This window comes from Schistosoma mansoni, chromosome 6, assembly GCF_000237925.1.
Source record: "Schistosoma mansoni strain Puerto Rico chromosome 6, complete genome".
Lineage (NCBI taxonomy): Eukaryota > Metazoa > Platyhelminthes > Trematoda > Strigeidida > Schistosomatidae > Schistosoma > Schistosoma mansoni.
Genome location: NC_031500.1, coordinates 13,582,155 through 13,594,623, shown reverse-complemented (window position 1 = coordinate 13,594,623; position 12,469 = coordinate 13,582,155). Strand labels below are relative to the sequence as shown.

The 12,469-nt window shown below is 34.9% G+C and overlaps 1 protein-coding gene across 1 annotated transcript in view; it reads right to left on the bottom strand.

Moving 5' to 3' along the window:
- Positions 1–9,533: 9,533 nt before the first annotated feature.
- The window catches only part of Smp_156170 (hypothetical protein), a gene marked incomplete at both ends in the record, with an annotated part of 45,743 nt that continues 42,807 nt past the window's right edge, over positions 9,534–12,469 (bottom strand). The window contains one exon of the mRNA XM_018798330.1: positions 9,534–9,583. Coding sequence (XP_018653283.1) covers positions 9,534–9,583 — 50 coding nt within the window. The remainder of the gene's footprint in view (positions 9,584–12,469) is intronic.

The window sequence follows — 12,469 nt, the reverse complement described above, 5'->3', positions numbered from 1 at the left end:
CCTACTTTGGGAGATAACTAACTGATGAGGAAATAAGGAAATGACTTTAGAAGTGGATAGGACATACATTTCAGAAATCACCAAACTGCACGATGAGGCAAGCGCTAACTTGGAATCCTGAAGGGTAACGGAAAGGGGAGAGGCTTAAGAACATACTGCGTCGGGAATTGGAAACAGTCATGAAAAGGATGAATAGCATCTGGAAAGGATTGCTCAGGATAGTGTTGGATGGAGAACGCTTGTGGGTGGCCTATGCTCCTCCACGAGGGGTAACAGGCGTAAGTAAGTAAATAACATACTTACAACCCCGTTGTATATAATACAAAGAAGTCGAAAGCTGTCAAATTTTCTGACGTTGTGGGAAATAAATTGGAATTTGTAAATATTCGGAATTGCACAACTTCAGTTAATTTACAATATTGTGTGACTATTATTGAATGCCCTTCGTAAGTAAAATCGCTACAATCATAGATAATAATTAAAGTTTATCAATCATGAATACTCTGCTGAAGTTTGACCTATTCATTTAGAAGTGCAGAAATATAGTTTAGATGAATGATATACCAGTTGGTCACTGATATATGTGTTAGCCCAAGTTCCTATATCATATCAGTACAATGATTTACAATATACAAGATAAATTGAAAAAAAGGAACTTGGAATAATCATAGTGTGGTGTGGGTTACTTATATCCCTGACAAGTAGTATATAACGATGGTCGAACATTTAATGTATTTCAGTAGAAGATCGATAATGAAAGAACGGGAACGAAACGCAATTGGTACGAAAATGTATGAACAATGAAATCAGAGAAGATGGACTGGTATTTGCAGAAGGAACAGTTAAGATTGAGACAATTGATTGATAGTTTGCAAATTAACTATTTACTATATGGTCCTCATATTTTAGTAAGATATTCTGTAATTTTGTGCCTAAATACATTCGATTGTCCCCACCCGCGTTCTGTTCACTACAATAGTTATAATGATAGTTGGAGAGATCAGAGGTAGAGACAGAATGACAAGATGTGTATTTAAAAAATGTTGTAGGTCAAAATCAAGTTGAATTAACGAGTGATTAGTTTTGTTCCCTCTGCAACCAATTCTTTACCAAATGTTTTCAAATAGAAATTTTTAAAATATGTTCGATCTATGGGGTAGTTTTACTAACAGATTAACATCAACTGTTAACAATCTAGGGGGATTCAACTTCTCGATAGTTTCATGCTCATATCACTAATCAACCTAGTTATAACTGTTACGTCATGTGGTCATCCGAGTCCACTTACTGAAATACTCTTCTTATTCGCGAGCCCAACCAACTACTTAAGTGAGAAAACCAAGAATTAACAACAAGCTTTTATTGGCCTACCGATTCCAGAATATGTGCACGACTCATTCATAGATATATTCCATTCTCTCTCTCTCTCTCTCTCTCAGAAAGTCAAACCAGATTTTCTATTTCTCCAGAAAGTTTAAACAAATCTTAATCTATAGCGTACACCCGTCAGAATCTATCACTTCTCATTTGGTCTACATCTGATTGACCTAGTATATCAATAACACACATACACAGTACATTCGATGAATATTTTAATGATCAACAATTCGTCTTGTTTTAATTTTGAATGATCTTTCAAATGAATTTAACTTTACATTATAATTATGAGTATAAATGTAATTATATATATAATGCTCACCTACACATACGATAATTTCTTTTAGCCTGTTCGTTGTGTAATTCACCATGAAAATGGTAAAACTGAAGAAGTTCAATTATTGCATACATTTAATGAGAATCAAATTGAATGGTTCAAAGCTGGAAGTGCTTTAAATCGAATGCGTGAATTAGGCAGTCAACAACATTAAATTTTGTCTATTATACAACGTCTTATGCTTATTACCTTCCTTTTGAAATAGTTGCTAAGCAAATTTCAAAAAAAAAATCTGTTTAGTTTCTTTACTTATTCGTTTGTTTATCTTTCTTCAATCAACTTCGTTTTCATTCAACCCATACATTTCTATTTCTACTCTATTTTGTAGTTATATATATATATATATATATATATATATATATCAGTTAGCTATGTAATTTAGTAATCTACAAATTACTCATTTTTACACTAATTGATTCCCTCCCAAACTATCCCCCACTTTCTCCCCCCCATATTGTTTTGTATTAATAGAGTTTGATTGATAATCAGTCAATTGTCATTTTAGATTTTAAGGTAGTCTTGTTACTATTTACATATATGTATTCATTGTTAGTTTGTATTTTCTCAAACAATACGTACATGGGGTCCATACAAACAAACATACATACACATGGTGACCTATGAAAATTGGATTACTTGTGCAACGTATCGTTTTTTTTTCACTCTGTTTTTCATAGATAGTGAATAGTTGTGTTCATTGTTTAAAATAAACAAGTTGACCTTTTGTGAATAAAATGTTACATATGATTAACGGGAATGGTTTTCGAAAAGTAAAATTGTTCAATCTTTTTTTTGAAATTACTAAACACTGTCAAGTAAGCACGTAGATTTGCGCGTTCGCACACATATGTCTTAAATCTGCTTATTTCAGCGTGAACTGACACGCTGTTGGTGTTGTTTACTATAAATTGTCCTCGAGAGAATCACTACACACTATTAACAAGAAGGTATAATGAAAAAAGCTATCTTGACAAGCCAATCAGATTTAAGAGCGCATCTATCAGACTTTTGCGCGAAATTCATATAAATACACATCATTGTGTATTTAGGCGATCTCACTAAGAAATTGATACTCATTGACTGTATTCTGAATAATTACACTCAAAGGAACATATTAACTTATCTAAATAACAAGGGATAGTTAGAAATACGATTGTAGATATAGAATTAAGTTAATGGATCCAAAGTTTCTGGTTCTAATATGTATGAGGATGTGTCACTCATGATGCAGAATGTAACGTTATATGTATAATCAGGGTTTTGTTTTAGGATTTGGTGATGGAGTATGATTGTGTGTAACATTACAATCCAATGGTTTTCTCACTATGATTAAACCGTTATGTAAACCGGTAGATACGTCATTCTTTTTTACATTTATAAAATTTTGTTTCTACTCCGTAATCCCACAGTAGACGTCCTTTTCATCCATCTGAACATCCTAAATAGTATATATATTGCAAAATGAAACAACATATCCAACTATGACATAAGTTAGAGTTCAGGGAGAAGTGGGTACCTGTTTCGTCCCATTATGTGATGCCTCAGCAGAATTCACAGAGCTATGGGTACGTATTTATATAGTTTAGTTTCATATTAAGCGTTATACGTGAGATTAACTCTACCCAATTATAGGAATTACATGTCGTCTACAGCACTATAAATCGTCAAGTATATTTACATTACTGATATATATATAAGGTTAATGTTATGACTTTATAAAAGAAACAAATAGGGACGTATGCTAATTCGTTATTGATTTTATGTCCGGCTTTTATCGCGTGAATTATCCACCAATCGAAATACGACTTTTCTAATATAAACACTGTGACAAATCAATGACGTTCAACTGGTGTGAGTAGTCTAGCATCTTTATTGGTCCCTTGTCCGCCTAACCCTTCCAATTGAGTCCACAACACCAATTACAGCTTCTGCTATGCGAATCATTTATTTCAAACATACTCGGTTTATATACCAGACAGACAGACCGCATCACACCAAATAGAAATTAATATTTGTACAAGATCAAGCCAAATGTGGCTGTGAACGTGGGAGACAATAATCAATAAACTGAATATAATATAGGGACAGTAAATCGTATAATAATAATAATACATAGGTCAAAATGAAGCTTATAATAAGATGAATATAGATATACACAATCTAATTACTCAACAAGTATACAATATGAATATATATAGAATAATTGTCCATTAATAGGTCCTGGAAGTAACCCGTGTTTATTGATTAGTTTCCACATAGGGTAAGGGAGATTTAGGTTTTAACTGGCCTGTTGAATTTTATAATTTAAATCATGAACTGACCCTAGTTAAACAACCATTAAAAACCGAGAGGAACTGGACAGCTAGCATAGTGGGATTGAGGTAGCTATCAACTAGTGGTAATATATGTTACTCAATATCGCGCATTGATTAGCTAGAAATATAAATTATTAGATGCGAGACCTGAAGCTCTTACCTGAAGCTCTTATGTTCTTTTGGTTCCTGGTGACGCTTTAGTCACGCACGGTGGTTGAGTTTCATGCAAGGAGAAACCGGAGTTCGGTGCTTCTTGGTTTCCAGAACTTTAACTACTCTCATTGTTAAATTTATGATGTCACTTTTCGGTACTCATTGTTTTCTTGCTATCTAAACGAAGCAAACAATAAAATTAGTCGTACAAGTATTAATAAAGTGTTGTACATATAATTTATGGATACTGATCACTTGCGTATCTATTAAATTGTTTTTTTTTGTATTCTATACCTGAAATCCACCTACTGTTAATTATGATTGACTCATTCACCAAACACTTGGTTATGAGCCTAATTCTAAACATAAGAGCTATTCATACCATGTAGTTGTTTAAACGGTAGTAGACAGGACAGAGTTTGAACTTTTGCCAATGATCGTAAGTTAGTAAATGCCCCAACCAATAAGCCAGTGCTTCACTACTTCTACATGGTCATAAAATGTATCTAGGGCATATTAAGTTTTGATTGTTTTTCAATCAAATATACACCATACAAAGTAGATCAAGCATAGGTTTGTCATGTTCTTATTTAAGTAAGGTAAGAAAGATAAGAATAGTGTACTTATTAGGATTTATATGTCAATTAATATATTCTCATATAATTCAATCTTTCTTATTTCTATTCATGCATTAAATTACTAGTATGATCTTGAACTGAGACACAGTTTATTATAAGTTCAAATAATCTATTCAGATAGAGTAAAGTGATCTAGGTTTTATATTGAACTAATATAATGTAGAGTATATATTGACCTTTCAATCATTGGTTATTCATATATATATGTGTGAGATCGAAATCGATAGAATAGTTATAAATATCAATATTTTGCATGAAGACTTGAATTGTTCTATATTAGTAATATTGGATATCTTTTACTCAATTTATTTCTTATTATCAGAATGAGATTTTGTAGAGATTGTGGTGCTGTAGCACCGCTGAGGAGTTCCATACTGAGACGAAACAGCCGTCTAGTGCTTCTAGGTTTCCAATGGTGGTCTAGCTTACATCGACTCATAAATTCAACTGTCGGAATCGCTACAATCTTCACAAAATTATTTGTGTATCTTCGTGTCGATCTGGTATGGTAATTTGAGCAAACGCATATCTAAATCCGGCTCTATTTTGATCACATCTATCTGTCTGTTCTACTATGAAAATACCTTTAAATAAAGTATACACCTACAAAAGTCATCTAATTTTTCGCTTATATATCAATTTTTTCATCTTTTCTATCATACTTATGCTTACTGGTTAACATCGATTTCGGAATACGGTGTTTCTTATTGGTTAAAATTAAATTGAATTAAAACGTTTTTTTAAAAAATAATTACGAATTTTTATAGATTTTAAGTACCGAACCGATCATTTTAGACCACCATTGATAACTAGGAAGCATTGGGTGGCTGTTTCATCCTAGTATGGGACTCCTCAACAGGGCGCATCGACGTCCAAGCACCTGTATATCAAACCCAATAGCTTCAGTCTCTCATGAGAACCTAGAACCTCTAAATCACTGAGCTGGTACTCAATGGTTATTAATGTTTAACTCCAGTGAATTCAAGATATTGCGTGACCATCTCCCATTGGCTGCCGTGAATAACAGTCTCACACCCAACATGTATGAACTCTACTGGTCACCGCTTCTATAGGAATCGCATCTTAGCATGCTCCTATCTAGAATTTAGATATTTTCTTAATCTCAAAGAAATAAGTATTACAAATCAAATCAAATAGAAAAGTGGACCATTGAATTGCAATTTCCGTAATTAAACATTAGGTGCGCTTCAGAAGAGCTGGGCTCTACCCCTAAATGGGGTCATAGTTGAGCACTACTGTGAATTCAGAAACTAAGGCGAAACAGCTGTTCAGTAGCCTTTTTTACCAACTGATATCAATCCACCACGAAAAGCACAATATATATATATATATATATATATATATATATATATATATATATATATATATATATATATATATAAATTAGTTGAGGATGATTTTGCACAGAATGAGATTAGCAGAAAATATTTCGTCCATTCTATTGTAAGACTTTTTTGATGCCCACTATCTGACCCTAGTTTGATTGTACGACTGATGTTATCCAAATGTACTTCCCTGCTAACCTCGTACAGATTTATCGACTTAATTCACGTTAGAGAAAAACGAAATAAAATAAGTCAAATATGAGAATGAATTTCGAATACGTATGTTTCGTAAATTCTTTCACTCAGATAGACATTTATAATGAAAAGTAAAGAAACAACGCTAAGCGGAGAAGGCGATTGAGCCAACTCGATTTGAACAAGCTTGATTCTATATTTTTAGTCAAGCGAAAATAAGTTACAGACATGTGTAGGATAAGCAATGCACACACATACGCCCATTTAAAAAGACAAGGCTAATAAGCGAATAGTTGACAAGGTCAAAATATGGCTCGAAAAGGAGGAATGAATCGTTCTGTCTGGAAGCTAGAATAACTTATGTGGGCTTGGCATAGTACCACACACTATACCCTAATAGATAACAATCCATCACCTTAACTACGAACTATAATTAACTAAACCGGTAATTAAGTAGAAATTTCATATTGCTAGTTATTTAAATATATACATATATATATGAACATGGTTATTTGAAGATAGGCATACAAAACACAAGGGAGCAGAGGCAGTACTTATCTAGAGTTTGGAAATTGTTATGTTGAATTGCGTAATAATTCTAAATTTGAAGCTCCCACGTGAAAATCACAGATGAGTAAAAAGATAATTTTAAAGTGGATGAAATAACATTAAGCTAAGCGAGGATTACATAAACAAATACAGACAATAATAATTAGATAAAATGTAATCAGAAGGGGTTTTGTGGAGATTTCAGTATTTTCATCGGTTAAGTGCTCTGGCGCGAGACTGGTAGCCCCTGGGTTCGAATCTCGCGAGGTGGAATCGTGGATGCGCGCTACTGAGGAGTCCCATAGCGGGACGAAACGACACTTTAGTGCTTCCAGGTTTTCCATTGTGGTCTAGCTTCAATTGACTCATGATTTCAACTATAAAAAAGAGAAAATGTAATCAATATTCTGAGTCTGCCATAGTAGTGATAAATTGACACTTTGTAAGGTAGTGATTGGAGGTAGTTGACAGGAGACTCTGAACCGAAAAGCGCAAAACTCAGATTTAGGGAGTCCTGTCGACTATTTTCAACTAGCATCTCACATCTCAACATAGTCTAATCAATGCTCAGTCGGATAAACTAGTGGTTACATTTCAACGTGATCGACAGAATCCGATCAGCGCTAAAGAATAACTTGGGATACATGACATTCATCAACAATCAGTAATTAGTCAATTATAAATAAATTGACGTATTCTAAAGAATTCGGCAACAAAATGTGCCACAACACTAAACGGTGTATAAGTTCAGCATTCAGTCTTTAGCTGTCTTCATTATTATGATTACATTGTCTTTAATTATTATCATCATTGTTATACAACTCCCACATAGATAATTATTATTCCATCCACATTAAAATTATCTTTTTACTTTTCTATGATTTTCACTAACTCAATTATTAAGCTTGTGTAAACTCATCAAATCTATAATTATTATGTAGTCCATCCTAACAATTTTATGATTCTAGACAATTATTGCCTTTCCCCCTTTGTGTTTTCTGTCAATACCCCGAACAATCATACATATCAATGCTTGGAATACGGAAAGGAAGCGGAAAAGAGGTAGTTTGAATAACACATTACGCCGGGAAGTAAAAGCAGATATGAAACGGATGAATAACGACTGGAAAGGATTGCTCAGGACAAGATTGGATAGAGACTGCTGGTGGGAGGCCTATGCTCCTCCATGAGGGGTAACGGGCGTAAGTAAGTAAGCATATCAATGAGAATACGATTGTAAGCAGCTGATGAGGAACTACGAAACCGATATGAATCCATATTATTGTGGATCAATAGTTGTTTTTTTCCTAAACAATAGAAATGTTTACGTAATCAAATGACATCAAGAATACGATCGTGTTTTACTACCAGTTTAATTTATCTTTCTTGTTTGTGAATAATCGACCCATTAAACAAATACCAATGTAAGCATACAGGTTCGGAGATACACACATACCGTTAGTGTTGTGACTTTAAGCCCGACTAATTATCACGTGATTTATTCGCCAATGGAAATGCAACTTATACAATCTTAGTGCTGTGCCAAGCCAATGACATTCGAGCGGTATGAGCAGCCTAGCGTCCTCATTGGTCCTTTTTCCTCTTAATCCTGCCAGTTGAGTACAGAACACAAATACCAGCAGTAACCCTAGAAGAGCTACAAGAGGAACACATTGCGCCGAGAATTGGAAGCAGATATCAAAAGAATGAGTAGCGAGTGACAAAAACTGGAAAGGATTGCCCAGGACGGTTCGAAGAATTCTGGAGGACAGCCTATGCTCTATTTCCCCCCTACGAGGGGTAACTGGCGTAAGAGTAAGTTACCCAACGCCTTCTTAGCCCTTAATCAAACCAATTATCCAGAAGTAAAGGACTACATACGACGTATTGTTAAAAAATTAAAAGTAAAGTTATTACAATTCGTTGGTATTTATAGGTAAGCAGATTGACTCAAACAGCAAGTAGTCCTCTTACTACTGCTAGCCAACTCATACTGAAGCCGACTTGTCATGTGCTTTGATAATATGATACATTCAGTTTCCCTAGTTTTATTAACAACTCTATCTGGCTACTTAAATCGAAGTATGTGAACCTACAATTAAATTGTTGATAGTTGGATGCTTAAATCACTAAGCTACAGACCTTTCTTTTTGCTGTCATCGAAGACACTAGTCAATATGATATTAAGTATTTCCAACTAACTCTTAACTAGAAAAGGAGCAAGAGTCATTGAGTTTACATTAAGGAAACGTTTTCATTAACCTTTTTGATTTGGAAAACTGTCCAAATAGATAAAGAATACTTGTGTTAAAAAGATAAGTGAGTATTATGAGTTGCTATATTTTCAGGTCGTCCCCTCGGATAGTGCTATTCAACACTTCCTATACCTGAGCTCAACCTGGGCCGTGTGTGGGAAGGCTAAAGGTGAATAGGAATCTCAAACTGGCAACCGGAGCAACGAATATATATATATCCCTTAGATATTTAGAGCCAACTTAAGGAATGGTACAGTCTCAGCCAATAGCATGTCAGCTTTGTCATGCCCAATCTACCACCGTTTGCCCATGAGCTAGCATGCGATGTGTTTGAATTCGCCTAGTGCATCATGAATCATATCACGATGTTACGGTTCATTCAATGTTACACGATTTCTAGCAATTATTAAGATTGATACTGATAATAGTAATCAAAAAATTTGTGATATATTTTACACAGAACTATAGTTTATCTAGCATGTTAGTGTTTCGTACAAATTTAATATCTGTGATTACATCAGTAGTCGAAATTGATAAGTCTTGGTTGATTGAACGCTATATTCGGATCCTAAGCTAGTCTTGTAACCCCCAAGCTAGAACTACACAGCGACTTGAACACGAGAGAAAAGGCACGAAATATGCGGGAAGCACTTTACTCCAAAGGTTCATTTATGTACAGAAAATATAGGATTTTTATAGTATTTTAGAAGTCCTTGGGTTTTTTTTAATACTACTAAACATAGCAGTGTAGTAATCAGTCAATCAGAACTTCTATATGTGACTTTTCATTTTTGCGATATCTCTAGCAAAACTTCTAATCAAGCGCTTTTTAGTGTTTCCTGAGCTTGTCATGTCTATTGAGAGTAATTTGCAGGATCGTCCCAACAGAAATTTAAAATATAGCTTCTGCAATTTTATATCATCTACTGACGTTAATTAACATAGACATTGAAAGCGAGAAATGCTAAAGAGCCTTTTCGTACTAGCATGTGACTACCCGGTATCGAACTCAAAACCATTAGGCCTTACCACTAGACAACTCAGTTGGTTTATATCTCTAAATCCATTTAGTTCGTAAAGTTGTGTTACAGCCAATCTTTCTGATACGTGACATTTTTTCACACCCAACACACAGTACGCTGCTAGTTGCGACAAAATACCTCTTGAATTTAATCATTAGTAGGTAGATTATGTATTTTTGGTATAGTAAAGATGCGACTGTCTAACTGACTATTGCTACTATCTCTTCAACTGAATTTTATGACTGATGTCTTCTCTTGATCCATTGAATAAGTCTATATTCTGATTTACCTTCACAATTTGACAGAGATTGAGATTATATTAGTCAAATATATGCCAGTTAATTATCAGTGCCGAGGTAAACTAACTGACGAATAACAAAAACCTAGTATCGAAGACAGTTTCAGGAACAACTAGAGAAGGGGCTAGTCAACCTTGAAAACGATATCCACTCCAGAGTAGTTTGGTATGACATACGATAAGCTGTGGAAACATCAGTGACATCTATCAGTAACTTAAAACAAAAAGTTAGGAAAAATCAATGGATTTCAGCGGCGTCTACCAAACTGTGAAATGCACGAAAACTCATCCTGTTTGACTCTGGACACGATAAGTAGCGAAGGCAACTTAAACGTAGGTTGATTAAAAGTCTATACGAAATGATTGTGACCAATGGTAGGTAGCTAAAGCATAACAGAATGAAAAGGTAAAAGCGATGAGTAACAGTAGACGACTGTCCAGACTTGTCAAGGAAACTAGAATTAAAAACCGGCTGTTAGTGAAAGTATCTCTGAGAAAGACGAGACAATTATTCAGTCTTAATCCAGAAAAGTGAGATTTTAAAGGAAGGTTGTCCAGTTTTAGCAGTTAAATTAACTGAAATTTTTGCTAAAATCAGGGTTTTAATCACAGGTTTTCCCAGTTTCTAATAAAGGACAAACATCCTTTTGTGACAATCACAGCGAAATCAGGATGACTAAAGCAGTGTCTAGAATATTAGCCTAAAAAATACTTCGACGTCTAAAAAGAGCCCGTGAAGAGAAAACCCGAGAAAAGTCAAGGTGATTTCAGACCTGGACGTGGGTATAAAGACCAAATCTTCAACCTTCGGCAAATCATGAACATACCATTCGACGTCCTACTATAAATGCATTCTGACAAAATGCAGTCTTCTGCCCACATTAAGCAACAATACAAATATATTTGAGATGTCATTCTCTCCATCCAAATGTAAAATGTTGATTCATGATTGACTTGTGTTTAGGTCCAAATTATTCATACAGAGTGAAGTAGTTGAACACATCGACCACTTCACTTATCTTGATAGTCTCATCAGTATTGATGCCCACTCTGGTGTCCGACGAAATCTCGAAACAAATTTACAAGGCTTAATTAGCTTTACAAACTTGCGTCACCTGTGGTGTAGGAGATATCCATCTTTCAATCAAACAGAGAGTTTACACATCAACCAAATCACTCCGTACAATTTCATGGGCATGCAACATGACCATTAACAACAGAGGATATTATCAGGTTACTAGTATTCGATCACAGATGTCTACGAAGCACTCCTCGTATATTTCGGGACAAGTGAATACGCAATCCCTCGATTAAGAATACGGTACTAGGTAAGGACGGCAAATCCATTGGTGACGTAGTAAGTCTTCATCAACTGAAGTGGTTGGGATATGTATCATGTATGCTCAACCAACGCCTATTTCGACTGAAACATTTCAATACGTCTACAAGATCTGGTTGGGGTCCAAGTGATTATCGTAACCAGTGGTTAGACACTTTCAATCATATGGTTCGAAATCGTTTGTAATGGCTCAGGTGTATCCATTCTTTGTCTCCTCTCAAATTCTCAATCCCTCACAGCCTTTCACATCTTCCTATTTTACTCAATTGTATTTTCTCTTCCAATTATAATCTTTCCTATTACCACTCATACTGTTACTACCTCTACAATTCTGGGATTTGGCCTGACAAATTCATCTCTCTGTGCTGATGGAGTATAACAACTTGAACTGATGTACATAGATGCAGGTTCTACATTGTGAGTGACTGATCGTAAATTGTTACGAATCCAGATTGCGCAGACCTTGATCACGTAACATGAATCAGTGCAGTAGTAATTGATTTCATGAATTGATACTACACTTTATGTAGGTCACCTTTAGCTATCTTCCAACCTACAACTACGCAGGACAATATCGCCTTTCGAAGTAGAGGGTGTGCGGGCAAACGTAACACAAATTCTAACCAGTTTAAATGACTAAAACCT